The sequence below is a fragment of the Mya arenaria genome, chromosome 1 (assembly GCF_026914265.1).
Source record: "Mya arenaria isolate MELC-2E11 chromosome 1, ASM2691426v1".
In the NCBI taxonomy this organism is placed as follows: Eukaryota; Metazoa; Mollusca; class Bivalvia; order Myida; family Myidae; genus Mya; species Mya arenaria.
Genome location: NC_069122.1, coordinates 27,119,435 through 27,137,370, shown reverse-complemented (window position 1 = coordinate 27,137,370; position 17,936 = coordinate 27,119,435). Strand labels below are relative to the sequence as shown.

At 34.7% G+C, this 17,936-nt stretch overlaps 1 protein-coding gene across 1 annotated transcript; it reads right to left on the bottom strand.

Annotated features, from left to right (window-relative positions):
* Window positions 1–3,681: 3,681 nt before the first annotated feature.
* Window positions 3,682–16,042, bottom strand: LOC128225864 (polypeptide N-acetylgalactosaminyltransferase 5-like). The gene is given in 13 exon segments (XM_052935765.1): window positions 3,682–3,828; window positions 4,366–4,416; window positions 5,662–5,739; window positions 6,696–6,800; window positions 8,142–8,270; window positions 9,508–9,811; window positions 10,285–10,432; window positions 10,435–10,509; window positions 11,081–11,245; window positions 11,979–12,145; window positions 13,806–13,959; window positions 15,311–15,532; window positions 16,033–16,042. Coding segments are annotated over 13 exon segments (1,755 nt in total).
* Between the last annotated feature and the right edge of the window lie 1,894 nt (window positions 16,043–17,936).

Genomic DNA, 17,936 nt, shown 5'->3' with positions numbered 1-17,936 from the left:
CAAGATAAGTGTATTTTATTACTATTTTTGTCGTTTTTGTTTATTTATTAAGCTAAAATATGCTTAATTATGCGCAAAATAGGGGTTTGGGTTAGCATTTTTATATGTAGACTGAAACAAACATCTGTATTTTTCTGTTTAAATGACAATACAGAATATGGGTATGCAGGTATAATGTTTTCCTGAACAAATAATTTATAAATGTGTATATATATTTTATCGAGTATTATATGGAAAATACTTCGTCAAGAAGGATAACTTGTATATCCGGCTACTAGTGAGTATCCGTTTACTACTCATGTTTCTAAAAAAAAGGTCATGGGGTGTGTGACAAAAGAACCAAACATACCTAGTTTTTCACCCTTACTACTTACCTATTTTTTATCTGACTAAATTCGTATTATTTGAATACATATTGTACATTTTAAAATCGTTTAGTTCTGTTTAGTTCTGTTTCATACTCAAGTGACACTCCAAACTGTACTCAAACTGTCTCTTAAAGATATTGAATGTGTAGCAAAACATAAAGAAACATACTTAATCAATTCTATGAAATGATACATACCATAAAAATTACTTGTCTCCAATAATATCAATAGCATCAAATGAGAACACCACTGACTTACAAACTTACAGTAGATTTTTCCATGGCTTAATTATATCAAGGGGGAGTAACTGCTCAGATATATTGTAATCACCAGCAAGAAGGTTTACTGATAATCTCACAGTTAAAGGTAAATGTAGCATGCGCCTTCTGTAAAAAGAAATAAATTAAAGAAGCAACACAGTTTTATGAATTATATTCAATCTTTTTTTGAAATGTAATATATTATGATGGGTCTGACCTCTCATAAAATTATGCAAACTTACCCCCCTGTATTCTTCAAAATGTAGTTGCCACCTTGGCCAACAAATTATGAATCATTAAAAAGTGTATTTAACTGTTTTAATATGTGTCTAGTATAACTATGAAGTGTAAGAATACTTAAAAACTAATTAAAAATAGTAGATCTATAGTAGAAAAAGCGCAGTATGAGGTACCGCTGAAACTCGTTTTAATTACCCCACCCACATCATATACCTTACTGCAACATGACATCTCACTAATTTTAATTAAAATGCCACATACATGAATGTCCATACTCTGTACTTCCATTTAAACTGAAAAATACATATGTCTGTTTATCCTCTTTCAGTCTGCACATAAAAATGCTAACACCAACCCCTATTTTGCGCATAATTTAGCATATTTTAGCTAAATAAATAAACAAAAATGACAAAGATAGTAATAAAAACACGTATATCGCATTCGTTATATACCTACTAACATATCAGTTGAAAATTGTCATTGAAAACTCAAACGTAGTAATGGAAATAGGCAAATATGAATACTCACTAAATGTTTGTGTTTTGGCGGCCATCTTGGACGCCATCTTGGATTTCTCAGCTTCGCATCGGCATTGAACAAAATGATTAGCCATTCCAGAAACTACAGGCCTTTGCGAACATTTTGGTATATGAAACTTGCTGTTGGCAGACATAGACCAGTTAGGTGCTCTATACCTCTCGAAATTTGCAGCACTATTAAATTCTTTAAACAAAACAAAGCTGAACGCAAGGTACTCTTCGTAGGTGGTCGCAGAGATTCCTGCTCGTCAAGGTAGATAACTATGTGGGACATTGTTGAGGAATGACAATCAAGGATAAACGGCATCAAAACACCATTGATAGCACATGTTCTTTCGTTAATGTGTATTCTTATTTAACTTTTGGTTTGTTCTTTTTATTTTATTATACTTATCACAATACAAAAATAGAACATGCGAAACTATAAGTAATAAACAATTGAAAAAAGTTATCACGTCATGAAATTAGCATATCAGCAACAGTCTTTGCTAATAAACTGAGCAAAAATCATGCTTGACGAAAGCTACCGTCTTAACAAACACAGTCATCATTTGCTTGGGCTCCTCTGGCTGCTTCGTTGGAGTTGTTTCAGATTTATATTTCAACCGCAGATGGTTAAGCATGCTTGTAGTGCCACCATTATAGGTTTAGCCTACACAACACTGCCTACATTTACATTTATGGGGGTTGGGGGAGGTGGGGGAGGGTACTATTTCTGGAGAAATGGGTTTAAAAGTCGAAGATCTGTTCACGGCGCTATAACTCCTAAAATTGCGATTTATGGCCCTTTGAATATTACATTTTTATCAATTTTATTCCACTAATAAGTCAAATTTAAACTACTGAATGTAAATGAAAATGATTATTAAATTTATTTTCTATAATTTTATATGCATTTGTAAATATTAGAGCTAAAAATATGGCTTTTGGCGAAAAAATATCATGATGATACCTCTATGACTGACACAGTTTAAACTTATTTTTCTTCGACGCAATCCCAACAGTTAGTATTCAGCATCCATATACATGAATGTGTATTTGTGAGCACTGTTGACTTGCTACATTTAGCTTTTTTGTGTTTTTCAAATTCAGTCAGTTCCGGATTCGAACAAGTCAACGTTTTTGGAACACCCTGTAAACGTACAATGAATGCGCTAAGTATTTGATTTCATTCGTGTTATTATAATTATGGAAAGTATTTTTTCATGAGTGACGTTAGTAATTGACAATGATTATGCACCATTCAGTTGTAACCTCGCCCCCCCCCCCCCCCTCCTAGGTCCGGAAAATAGCCGGGACTTTGACTTTCGGTCCAGCCAACCCCAGGTAAAATCCCCGCCCTTCGTGGACGAACTGATGGTTAAACCCCGGCAAAATGCCCCCGCAGCCCAGAGACTCTATATATGGCCCAAATCTCCGCTAAATTTGGCGCTATGACAAAGCCAGCGCGGTCACCCGGCCCTGTGGGGCCACATTGAAAGTAAAAACAAGGCCCTTTCCCCGGCTATTCCCGGTATACCCCCGGACCTGGGGGGGGGGCGTGGTTACAATTGACTGGTGCATTACGAGTTCATGGTTTCAATAATGTTTCACATAGTCAGAAAACTACTACGAGAATGCTACTAGCTGTGAACTTTGCGTTTATACTGACATACATGCCGTCAATCATTTGACTCCTGGTCTTTTGACAAATAATTCTAACATTTATATTCATATTCTTCACTTTATTTCGTTTTGTTATGACAAAGTTTGTATAAGGTTTATTTTGCGAATGCATACAATTTGACATGCACATTTTAATCAGCTTTCAATAACTTTATATTGTAGCCTTCGAACGGTATTTGCAAAATCTGAATCTGGTTGTATTTAATTCTGTTTGTGAGTGTTTGGCAAATATAATGAAAGTAACTGTTGCTTGATTTCTTTGTCCGGTCAGGCGCAAGTAATACTAATGGAATATCGAGATCATTGCCGGTCCGGGAGTATTTTCTAGGGCGCTCCATGCATTGGCGAATTGCATTCAAGCATCCGTTATGCACGAAGGCACGCACAAATACGATTCTTACAATATGAAAATATAATGCCGTATGCAAACAGGAAAATAAATCATAAGTTCACTCTACTTTTGACTCTTATTAAAGGATAATGTAGAGTAAACGTTATAGAAAACTTATGAATTGCATGACCAAGAAAACACAATTGATTTTGTTGTTACTCGAAACTTTATTCGTTTTCAAATAGTTTTTAATCTAAAAAATATATCATAATTCATTTTTACACCCGTCCCGGAAGGTCCGGCTTTTTGCGCAGCATTTTCCACTTTTGCCGACTGCTAGCGACACACGGCGCCATGTTTACACTTTGGGCGTCCCATGACATCTCGAGACACTTGCCGTACGCAGGATTGTAGATAGTGTCGTCCTGAAATAAGACACATTTTGTCAATAACTCCTGGACATAAAGTTGACGCTAGTCTATGGAATGTGTTCTTGATAAACGCAAACGTATCATACGTATGCCAAAGAAAGAATGGGTTTGATTGAAAATGCTGCATGATAGCGCAACACTGTCACCGCACCTTCTTCCGGCTTTATTTTAGATAAATAACTTCCACTGAGCCAACCACTAAGCGACGTTATAGCCGCCCTAGATAAAATGTTTTATTCGATTAATGAAAAAAACTCTTATATACCCATTACGAATCAATGCAATTTCATGAATCATGCAGATAGGAATTTCTAAGCGAAACGATAATTTTGAAAAAAAAATATGCATTAATACGTCGACATTTACATTTAGTCTTTCCGCACACATTGTTTACATGTGGAATGGTCAGGCATCACACTTCAATTGTACATAGCGATACGCAACGGCACACAATCGACGGACTTAATGCAATAATTTGAATGTAAGATATATCACAAAACCCTTTGATTAACATAATTTGATGATTAATACCTCTCTGTACTTGAAGACTTGGTGTCCTTTCTGGCCATGACACGGTATGACCTGAAGGAAAATGTCGACCCTGGATAACACATTCTGATTTACAGTTGTTTTGATTATAAACATAACCAAATATATAAAGCACAACGTATCAAAATGACATGTTACGCATTTCGTGACTAGCTTTGCTGTTTCGACTGGTCTTAAAGAGTCAACAAAAACAAACAAACACGTTTCTCCTACCCGATGTAGCATTTTTGAGACCATTACTCAAAACTCTTTTCGCCAATGTCGTGATTCATATCACCAAACGATAACACAATATTGAAAAAAGACACAAGCTTGATTCAGTCATAACCATTTATGATACTAAATATGTATACAATCTAAAGATGAAATTTTGTTTATAATAAACAAAGGAATGGAAAATATCATTTGTCGAAAAACAAGCTTTCGAGTTAAAATCGGCGCGGTTCTTTAAATGAATTTCATCATAACTATTTTGAACGAACTATAAAATGGACAAACCTTTGACGAATTCTATGCTTGGAGATACTGTATCCCAACTGGAGCGCTATTTTACGTTAATTTAATTTGCTATTCGGGTTACAAGATGTTGTTGTTGTTGTTGTTGTTGTTTTTTTTTTTTTTTTTGGGGGGGGGGGGGGGTGGTGTTAGATTAGAACAAACGGCAGTATCATTATTTCTGTCGTTGTCTTCAAAGGATAGATTTATGACTTCTATGAGAAAATATGCAACTTTGAAAGTTTTTGGCTTGTTTTAAACAACAATTACAATCACTATGACAACATTTTATATGAAACATTATTTATTGGAAACCTCTAGGTAAACTATTAAAGCTGCATTCTAACATATGGAACGTTTTGACAACTTCTTTATTTTTTGTCTTGGAACTAGCCAATTTTTGCGAAAATCCATGGAAACCAGTCATATAAGACTGCTGACCAAAAATTAGATCGCAGATTTTTTATATTTAAGTTTAAAAAATCATGTGTTATGCATTTTTCTTAAACCATAAAACATTAATTTTCTAACAGTAATATGCAACTCTGAGCTCTGATCTTTTGTCAGCAATCTTTTATCATTGGTTTGCAGATATTTACGCAAAACATTGCTCTTTCCAAGACAAAAAAAGTTGTAAAAACGGTATATCTGTGAGAGTGCAGCTTTAAACAAATATAATTGAGATCGCCTATATGACGAATCAAAGCCACTGTAGAGTGACCTAAAATAATTTATTTAACAACGAAAATACCGACTTAAAATCGCTGAATTAAGCAAAAAAACCTTCAACAGTGTGCCGTCAGTAGCGTCCAAGCAATTCTCGTCACGCCTGATTTCATCCTCCTTGCTAATCAACCAATACTGTAATGATGAATAGTGTTGTCAATTGAGTAAAACAAATAATTATATATATTGTTATCATCCGCATATTTCTTCGATTATTATTATTTCTGGAATAAACGCTTTGGGATTTAAAAATGGTACGTATGGTGTTATGCTGTTTAACATATTTAGTGCAAATAAAAAGACCGTTTTATTTAAATATGCTCACAAGATTGGGACCTTAGTGTAAATAAGAAAGCAAGCCGAAGAATCACCTATTAAACTTGGCGAGGAACAGAAAGGAATAGCTAATTATAGATAGTTATGCAGACATTACATTACCCACTACAAATATTCAAAACGTCATAAGCCAATATCGAATTTCATTTGATTAACTTTACACTAGCAATAAACTTGCAGATGAAAGCATTTTAATTAATCCTAGTAGCTGTTATAAAACTAGCTTATTGTATTAAAAATTCATAAATGTAAAATTTACGTTATATCTTCCTTTATGACAAGGACTTATCGGTCACAGATATGGGCCACTCCTAATATTGCTTGGATTCGATTGTTATTGTCTGCGAACATAATTGTAAAGAAGGTAAACTCGACCTCATCACGCAGACAGCCTTTCACCAATTTAAGCGCGTGCATAAGTTTAAATATTATATTCACTTCTGTGGCCCATTTATGCAAAAAATACAAAATCACATTATCTGGTTCCCGGTCTGTCCGTTGCCCCATTATGCAAAAAAATACTAAATCACATTATCTGGTTCCCGTTCTGTCTGGCCCAATAATGCAAAAGTTCTAAATCACATTACCTGGTTCCCGCCCTGTCCGTGGCCCCATTATGCAAAAAGTACTAAATCACATTAATTTATCTGGTTCCCGGTCTGTCCATGGCCCATTAATGCAAAGTTATAAATCACATTACCTGGTTCCCGCCCTGTTGGTAGCCCCATAATGCAATAAGTACTTAATCAGATTACCTGGTTCCCGCCCTGGCCGTGGCACGGGTACATTGATATTTTCCCTCCGTTATTACCCGGCTCCGTGCGCGCGTCCACACACATTGAGCGATCGTAGTTGCGAATCTACAACATATGTACCACAGTCAGAATGATAGAAGTTTAATGGTTTGTACATGAATAATACACGTCAATGCAAGCCAACCGTGAAACGGACGTAATGGTGTTACAAAGACACAGAATCACACGATCCAACACTTTGCTTTTGTAATTTACATTCGAAATGCGATTTTATACTAATATTTTAACTTAAATGGAAGTCAACGGTTAAGAAACTTTCATTATCAAATTAAGTTTATTCACTGAAGGTTTTTAGAAATAATTGTAAAGAAATATCAATCGAAATCCGCGAATAATCACCATTTGTTGCACCGTGATACCATCCTAAGGGTGTTTTTGTTGGTAATAAACAAGTTTTGATTTTAAACTTGTTACACATATATTACATTTATTATGATAGTTTCAAATAAAATGGAAATAAGTAACCGTTTGTTTTATGAAAAACAAAACTGGTTTTTGAAGCAATCGACCCCACCCCCACCCGGAAGCAGTTTCGTCGATTTGTTTAATCCAAAATCCATGTCACTTTGAAAAATCAAAGCGCTTAAAGCGTTGAATGGCTTTCGGAATGGAGTAATTCTCAATATCATATAAAACCTTATTATATCTGGGGCTTTGGTTTCATGAACAATGCACTGCCACGGATAAGGCATCAAGTATATTTTCGTAAAATCTACTCTACACTTCAAACTTGACTTAGGCGTATTTAATTTACTGCCAGGGTATGCCAGCTAAACTAAATGCATCCCAACAAAATGCATTGGACATATTAATTAGGTTTATGTCTAAGTGTTCATTCTACAACGCAAAGTACCTCAGGATCGAATCACCCGCGTATTATTTATTCCCTGTAGCGGCCTAGTCTAAAAACCTTTTGTGGACAGTGACCCAACACATGTGTTGAAACACAATTTATTAGACCATACAAACGACTATTTGCGGTATCATTGTTTTGAAGAAACTAAGAAATAATGGCAACGTGCAGAAGCTACATCATGTTGTTGCAGCTGTTCACAAAACCGTGCATTTGTTACTTCAAGCAAATATTTCGAAACAGGTTTCAAAACCGCCGAAATCTTTGAAACCACAACTGAATATAGTTTGGTATCAACACAAGCACAATAATTAATTAAAATGTTCTAAACATGTAAAAATAAGAGCTTAAGAATAAATGATAAGTTGTTATAAAACACTCTAATGCTTTTTTATTGAATTGATGAGTGGTTCTTCAACTGTTTGTCTAAATTGGATGAATGCAAGTCAAAATTATACTATTTCAAAACCCCAAAATCGATGGATGCTGTTTAATTTAATAATCATATATGGCGTTTGATTAAATCAGCTCACCTCTCCAGATGCTACGGCTTCCCCCGGTAGAAACAGTTCAGGGTAGATGTTGTTCAGATACCATTTAAAGCTCTTACACTGAAGCTTTTCCCGCAATGCTTTGCGATCACTCACATCGCCGAACTCCCCCTGTTAAAGGGAAAGCAACTCTTAGTTGCGAAAGGTAAACTCAATTTGAATTCAACAACAAAAACATACATGTAAGGATAAGTCTTGTATGCAAGGTCATATAATCATAACCCAACTAGTGGCACAACGAGTGAATGCTCGAAGGAAAACTTACTAACAAGACACACAGTAAACAACATTGTTAAACTTAAAGATGTACTCTTACTCCCAAATAAGATTTACTACTATTAATAATATTGTTTTAATATTCCAAAAAGGAAGAATTCATGTAGAAAACAATGGTTCTTATGAAGGACACCAAGTTTAATTGGAAAGAAATAAGCATAAAACACGGTATTTCTACCTTATGAGACTATAGTAGACCACAGTAAATCTATTAGCATTCACCAATCATTTAATATTTTTGCACTTTCTGATATTAAATTCACGGTTACAATCTTGTTATCCGTACGTAATATTTTCCATAAATGCATTTTTAGGTACGTAGTTAAAAGATTATTAGTCAAAATTGATGTATGTTATACATGTGTATGTATTGATTTTAAATACGAGTGTCACTTTTATGTGATAATAAACGCCTTTTTACGGTTTAAACTTGCGGTATTGTCCGGGTACGTAACTAGAGCAAAGGAAAACAGTCTACAGGCGAACATATGTAGACGTTTACGCCAGAGAAGAAACATGTTTGCAATTAAGACACACATTAATGCATCGAGTTCATACATATGGAATATCATTACCTTTGTTTTACTCCGTTTATGATTAAGAATGCGATACATTTTGTTATATCATAAATGAAACAATATGACGTACCGACGAAAACATTAAAACACAATAATTTAATTGTCATCAACGATAGAAAGGTACAACATAGATATTTTAAAATAAACCCTTAAAAGTTTTTTTTTGTGTGTATATAAATGAATTGAGTTCTCTTTGCAAAATAAATTAATATTTCAATGTCATTTTATCGTAAAGGTCAGCGGATGAAAGTTGACATAAACTTGATATCGATATGTATCAGAGGTTTAAGACATAAGTACCCTAATTGAAACACTTTGAAACAACTTTATTTGCTTCGTAGAAATTTTCAAAAATGTCAAACGATAAGAATTTAGATTGACATTGAACCCGAAATATTGATTTTTTTAAACTATGAACTGTCAACAGCAGCACTTAAATTGGAAATGGGGAGATTTCAAACAGATTTATTAAAAGGACATTGCTTTTTTCATACTAGGTCTCTCCCGATCCTTTGGTAGTAATATTCCTTGAACTCATCCAGCCAAACTTCCGCAAGGCGCACCAAGTTTCTCTTCACCACATTCCTCTTCGGGTCCCACTTGTATGGACTTCTCTTCCGGAACACGTGACCAACATGTGAGCAGGGGATCGTCTCAAGCGTACCCCCGCACATCCACGTTTTGAACGAGAGCTCTAGGTTTTCCCCACCCCAAATGTCGAATCCACTGTCGTATGTTCCAAGCTTTGTGAAAAATTTACTTCTGATGGCAAATAAACCACCTGCCATTGTCGGAATCCTACATTAAAAGTCGATATAAACATTTATGTTTTAATACCGAAAGTTTATGACTTATGCTAATACAGAATTTATTGATATGTTAGGAAAGCAAATCGATTTTTACAACTGTATTGTTTTTTAGAATCTGCATCATTTAACCCTCATGTAAAAGATATTTGTTTACATAAATTTGCAGTTTTAACCGTCTTATCAAATCATGGTTATTTTAAATGCTTTTAACAACAGCAACTTTTAAGTTTACAATAAGAGTTTCCGAAAGCAACAACGATATATAAAAGCTAAACGAAATATATACGAAATCACCAAACAAAGAATGAACAATAATGTGGTAAGACTTTTCGCTTGTATCTACGTTTTTAACTACACAATGGAATGTATGTTTTAATTTCTTTATTTTTATGAGGTGAGATACAAAGTTTAACCAACAACTGCCTTGTAATGTATATCGTTTCATCTTTAACATGTACTTACCGTACAGGTACATTAGTTTTATATTCGATTCTTTTCAGCTCCAGCTCAGGGACCTGGTGCCAATTAAACAATAGCCCCCAATCAAAACCACCAACAAGCATGTCCTTAGCATCTGGGTTTTGTCTATACCCGTATGAAAACGTATCCTGTCAATAACGTCAATAACCGGAACTAGAACGTTTGTTTCATTTTCGTTGATACGGGCAAGCAGAGGCAAAAGCCATCCTAAGGTAAAAAGTGTCAACTGTATAATACAAAACAACAATGCAAAAGTAATACGCAATACTATTACACCAACACGTTTCTGCAACTGCATAACTTAATCAGAAATATTTAATACATGAGTGAAACTGTGAGTGTTACTCAATCATGTGTTTTATAAAGATGTTTTGCATTTCCCTTGCAGCCCAGAAATATGTACTCATATATATATATATTGATCAAAATTAGCTAGTATAAAGTTGTAAAGACAGCTGAAACATTGAAAAAAACTCAACGCAAATAAAATGTTATCCTGTCTACCAAGGCTATGGACAACAGCTTACTAGTGGAGGCTACCTTAACGTCAATCGCTTTGATGAAAGTTGTTGCGTTAAAATTGATCTGGTACAACATTGGTTCCAGCTTACCTTTTTGAAAAAAGCAGGTATTGTATGAACTTTGCGATTTGTATAACTATTTAATATTTTGGCAAAGTCGTCACATTGTGTATAACATAAGACACATACACATATTAAAACTGGATGAATAAGTAGGACCAGCATTACAAAAATACATTGCCATCAAACCAAATTACCTTCCGTAGTTTCACAATGTGAGTCAAGGAAGATGGCCACCGCTGCTGTGCACTTGTCGAAGCCCATGAGCCGAGCCCTTATGAGCCCGGACCTCTCATGTGCCCGTACCAATGTCACTTTGTCCAACTGGTCGATGTACTCTTGGAGTGGATCCTTCAGATGATCTAACAAATACATAGTTGTCTAATGTACATGTAATACGATAACTTATTTGCAATATTTGATGTGACGTCAATTTACCAATAGCTTTGACAGCCAACAAATCAATAAAGACGATGGCCTTTGTGATTTGTGGGTTTGTAAATATAAGACAATTCATTTTAAACGAATACGGAATCCAAATTGTAGCTTTTAAAAAAAAATCTTTTGACAGTATCTCCACATGGCAACATAACTGTACAATAGGAAAACGGTATTTACTTTTAAAGTAAAACAACAAAATCTATACAGTCTAACAGCCCCAAAAGCCACGTAATCGTTTAAACTCTACGTATAAAACAAAATTGATTCATTTTAATTGATCCGTAAATTCATTTGACGTCATCTTTTTTGTTGTACGGATTAAAAAGATAGGATATGGTAAAAGAAACAAGTGGTTTTAATGGTAAATCAGAACGTTAAAGTTATAGCGAAAAATGTAAATAATATATTAAGCGTAGAATGGAAAATACAAATATTAGTTCAATATCAATTATACCAAAGACGAAACACGCCTCCGCCTGGATTGAACATTGGATCAATATATGTATCCAAATGATGTATTTGCTCGGCGAGAAATAGAATGAAAAAGCTAGCAGATATAAACACAAGCAAAATTGGAAGTAGTATAATACAAGGCGTATCGCAAGGCCTGGAAGAATTTCTAGCTCTACGCCAAATCCAGGCTATACTACCAACCAAAGTCAGAAAAATCATCCACAACAATTATCTGTTTTAAAAGGTTCGGCTCGGATCGGTCGATAACGCTGTGAATGGTTCGCAAAAGAACGCTCCAAGCCTCGTTGTGAAAAATGATTATGACACATGCACTGGGGAGGTTTGTGCCGTAATCTATCGTCTTGCAACTGAAAAATAAAATGGAGTAATACACATTACTAAAAAGATTGCGAAATATTACGTGTTCGTGTATGCTTGAGCGACTTCTTTAGTGAACTTCTTCATCTGAATTTGCAAATTATATGATAGCTTCAGTAACAATAATGCAAATATCGATGAATGGTGACCTCATACAGACTTGGTATCATTTGAAAATGGTTGCTTGCTGTTTACTTATATATAGAACAAATGCCCGAAAGTACACCATGCATAGCGTTATAACAGTTTGTATATGTTCTCTTGATTTCAACTGATATCTGACGTGAATGACATACAGTCGAAACTCGTTGGCTCGATATCTCATGGCTCGATATCCCCGTTGGCTCGAACCAGATTAAAAGGACCGATTTATTTTTACTCTATGTTCATAAAAATTCGATCGGATGGCTCGATATATTGAGTGTCGATATTTTTCCACGCTCGATGTCATTTTCGCGGTCCCAAGTAAGAATTTCACACTTTGTTTTGTTTGCTTGGGTCGATGTCATTTTCGCGGGTTCAATTAAGAATCTCACACCTTGATTTGTTTGCTTGGCATTATTTAGCACAACGCGCTAATCGATAAAAATCGCTTGATTTTATTACAATTATTATCAAATTTTAATGGTTTAACAGTTTGAATAAACATGCCATCACTTTAAGATCTGTCTCTAATTGTTATCCATGTATAAATTTCAATACATCTTCATATAACTTATAAGCTATGTTTGTGTTACTTACTGTATAAAATTGCTTGTTTGTTGTTTTTGCATATATATATTTTTATAACAAATAAAAAAATCAAATGATATGATACGAACATTTGCGTTTAAGTATTACATCTGTTATATGCCACTTCCCAGGGAAGGACTTTTTCACAATACGCGTATGCATTGTGGCAACCTAAACAAGCCTGAACGTAAAAGAAACAATACGGTTACGGCTTGCATGGCCGTAAAATTATAGTAAATCCCGAGTATATATCTTAAAAGGTGTTGTCATTTATGTCTTTTAAATTTGTATCCATTACAGATAAGCCAAACCATCATCGAAAAGCTGTTGTTTGAGATGTACACTCATAGTTCTCGAAATAATGCATACTAACGATACAACGGGCAGTGACAAGTCAAAAAGACTTAACAAAGATCCAGTTTTAAGTCAAGTTTATTTGCAGGTACTGAACGAGAGACACACAATTTAGACCCATGCAAAAAACGGCGAGCGAATTTTGAGAATTACTGCTGCTCGTGTATATGTGGTTAGCAATTTACCAAGGATATGTAGCGGGCATGGAATTTATTATACGAACATTTGACTTAAAACTGTGGGGGGGGGGGGGTCAAAAACATATAACATTCATTCGAAAGTTTTAGTTTTTTGTATTTTACGACGTGGTGTTTTTCACGAATGTTGTTTTGTTGTTTAACAGTAATTGTGATCGTAGTTTCTTTCCTCATATTCATGCCGAACCTCGTGAATATTACATAGTGTTAGATATAGTTCCTTATCTTATAAGTATCTTCTGGTAACCGAGTACAAGTTTACAAACAAAAACGATTTAAATTTGAGACTGACCAAACAATTAAACAGTTAACATAACAGCTATCCTCAAGATTATCATTTTTTTCTGACAGGCTAAGTAATACCCACGTTTCAGCCCGTACATCCGGAAGTGCCCTATGCAGAGATATCATATCACTGGCGTAACGGTTAAAGGCGTTGTCTTGCCATCCCTGGTCGAAGTCCGCTTGCTGCTCCTTGGTCAGTTTTTCTTTGACAATGTACACGGGTTTGCCCATCTCGCCTAAAAATAATCCAGTGAGTTTGGAAGATGAAACATAATATGATATATTGATCTATCGGTGACCTGTCGCGAAACGTTAAATATACTTTTCAATGCTGGATTTCAGGCAAAACTTCCATTATCTTAAATATGTATGAACGATCCATTTGACGATAAACTGACCATTATTTTATTACTGATTTAAGTTCACTTAATATTAATATGTAGTTAAATAACGCAAATGTGATGGATAGATAATGTTAATTTTTGACTTAGATCAACTAAGATCATATATGAAACAGGTCCTATAGGTAAAAAGCTTAATGTTCTGCAAAACACAAACGCAAAAACTCTTAAATATGAGGCTGATAAAGACAAGTAGAAGTATTATATCAAACATATATCATATAAGTGCAAATATAAACCACTGTGTGCAACAGCAGCTATCGTGTGGCAACTCAGCGAATACATTCGTTATCTTCCGAAAGCCAATTACACATTTCATTACTTGGCCGTAAAATAAGGTTTATGCTACATTCGGAGATGTATTTTGTGTACAAAAGGCTTTTTTGTTTTACAAACCAAATATCTAGTAAGTACTGTCACTTCTAAATTACTTTTTTTAAAATACTTAATTCCGCTTCGCATTCTCCTTAGATATCAATGGAAGGCTGAATGGTCAAAACTTCAATTATTTCTTGCTTGTTGTGTTTATATATATCTTGTCTATTTTCTCATTTACATCTCTCACCTTAAATTCTTCGATTATGCTCAAAAAGTATAATTTCTTATGTAAAAAAAATGTTTTATTGAAAATAAATTATTGTTGAAACCAATGAGACCCACCAAACAACTTGTGACCTTGTATGTGAATGATTAAAGATGCACTCTTACTCCAAAATAAGATTTAATACAATTAATAATATTGTTTTAATCTTCCAAAAAGATGAATAAATGTCGAAAACAATGGTTCTTATAAAGGATATCGAGTTTAATGTGAACGAAATGAGCATTTAACACGGTATTTCTACCTTATGAGACTATAGTAGACCACAGTAAATCTTTTAGCATTCAGCAATCATTTAATATTGTTTGCGCTTTCTGCTATTAAATACATGGTTACAATATTGTTATCAGTTATTAACACTATCCATAAATGCATTATTAAAGAGATACCAGTCAAAATTTTGTTATACATGTGTATGTATTGATTTTGAATAAGAGTGTCACTTTAAGATAATCATATTAACGGTAAAAGCAACGAAGTTGTGTTTTTATTTTAACCGTTTTCATTTAAATCTATATCAACTGAGAATGAGTTGAACAGTATAACTTATTAATTGATAACACATATAGAACGAGGACCACTTACCCGGGGCATCTAGGGGTCTGTCCTTGTCAGCTTGATTAACTGGAGCTCTTATCTGTGCCACATCATCCTCGTAGGCTTCTTTACCACTTCCGTTTGGTTCGAGTTGGTCAGGAACGACTTTAGTGGAGTTTTTATTTTCTTTGATTGGTTTATTTTCAAACGGTTTCGGTACACTTGATATCTGATCATTGCTATTATTTGCACTAACCCATTTACGAGATTCTATATTATTATGAATATTTGCATTTAAAAGAGCCCTTTTCTCTTCTTTTTTTAAAAAGTTATTTACGTTCAAATCTATTTGAGTATTGTTAACATTATCCAATGACATTTTTAAACCTAAAAACACAGTCCCCAACCAAAACAGTCCTATAACAACACACAATCGTATTCCGAGACGTCTGAGCTGTCTTGGAAACATTTTGCTCTTCTTCACTTTGAACTTTTAATACTAACACAAGTTGAACAATTAACACCTCTTCAATTATTTCTATTTTCTGTGATTATCAACAGCATACTCCTTTCTTTACTGTTTAGAAAGCAAAAAGTTTTATTTAGTGACTTGCTTTAAAATCAAAGCAAAACTGTGTTTGTAAATATGTATGACAAGCTATAAACAAGAACTAAGTATCTAATTAAATTTCCATGTCATTTGTAGATTTCAGAACTTCCCCTTCTCCATTGATAAACGAAAAATGCATTCGACATAAAAGTCAATGTACGGAGTAACATCTTGAATCATTTGGCTAGTGCTTGTTAACATATATAAATAGTCTTTTTGTGTGCCCAAAGAATGTGGCTGCAACATTTGGTGAGGCTTATAATCGATCCTAAATCAGAATATAGCTCTTCTTTAATTCTTATATCATAGAAAAGTGAAAGCAACTACCATTATTTTTGTTTTAGTTTTGAGTTTTTCTTGAAAGCCATAATGAACTTCATATGGTAAAATATATTGCCTAATTAAATTCAATTGTACCAGTTAATGGTTCACAAAACACTTCGATAATTTTTAACCAATATCTTGCCAATGCACAAATTAGAAGGAATCCCCCCCTTATTGTATACATTTTGTGACCACCTTCGATGACTTGTTGATGTTGGCGTTGTTCTTAATTCTATTTGAAACGATCCTTTTTAATAAATCCTTAAAAAACAAAAATATAAATGCGTGAAAAGTGAATATTTTTGACGCATTTTTTGTTAATTTACAATTACTCATTTCCTTTATGGTTTTAAATAAATAATATACAATGACTTGGGGTTCACATATGTGTTTGTAAGAATAGTGTTAATTCAAGCCAGATGGCCATCTTAGACGCCCTTTTACATTAACAAAATGACCAAAGTTCGTGCCATTTCATGTGTATTTTAGAATACTAGTAAGAAATTCTAGGCTATCGAAACATAAATAAACAGTTTCTATACACCGCCATGCATGTTTCTCGACTTTGGCATCTGGAAAATAAACATGCTATATACACCGCCATGCATGGTTCTCGACTGTGGCTACTCTATACACCGCAATGCATGTTTCTCGACTTTAGCATCAGGACAATATTTATTCTCTATACACCGCCTTGCATGGTTTTCAGCTTTGGCATCCAAACAATACACATTCTCTATACACCGCCATGCATGGTTTTCAGCTTCAACATCCGGACCATATACATTATCTTTACACCGCCTTGCATGATTCCCAGCTTTAACATCCGGACCATACACATTATCTTTACACCGCAATGCATGGTTCTCGATGTTGTCATCCGGACAATATACATTTCCTATACACCACAATGCATGGTTTTCAGCTTTAGCATCCGGACAATACACATTCTCTATACACCGCCATGCATGATTTTCAGCTTTAACATCCGGACATAACATATTCTCTATTCATCGCCATGCAAGGATTTCAGCTTTAACATCCGGACAATACACATTATCTATACACCGCCATGCATGGTTCCCATCTTTAACATCCGGACCATACACATTTTCTTCACACCGCCATGCTTGGTTATCGACTTTGGCTTCCGGACAATATACATTCTCTATACAACGCAATGCATGGTTCCCAGCTTTAACATCCGGACCATACACAATATCCTTACACCGCCATGCTTGGTTATCGACTTTGTCATCCGGAAAATATACATTCTCTATACACCGCAATGCATGGTTCTCAGCTTTAACATTCGGACAATACTCATTTTCTATACACCGCCATGCATGGTTCTCAGCTTTAACTTCCGGACTAAACACATTTTCTTTACACCGCAATGCATGTTGTTTTTTTTTAAAATTGGCATCAGGTCAATACACATTCTCTGTAAACCGCCATGCATAGTCCTCAGCTTTAACTTCGGGACTAGACACATTCTCTTTACACCGCCATGCAGTGTTTTTGACTTTGGCATTCGGACAATATTCATTCTCTATACATCGCAATGCATAGTTCTCAGCTTTAACATCCGGACAATACTCATTTTCTATACACCGCCATGCATGGTTCTCAGCTTTAACTTCCGGACTAAACACATTTTCTTTACACCGCAATGCATGTTTTTTTTTTAATTTGGCATCAGGTCAATACACATTCTCTGTAAACCGCCATGCATAGTCC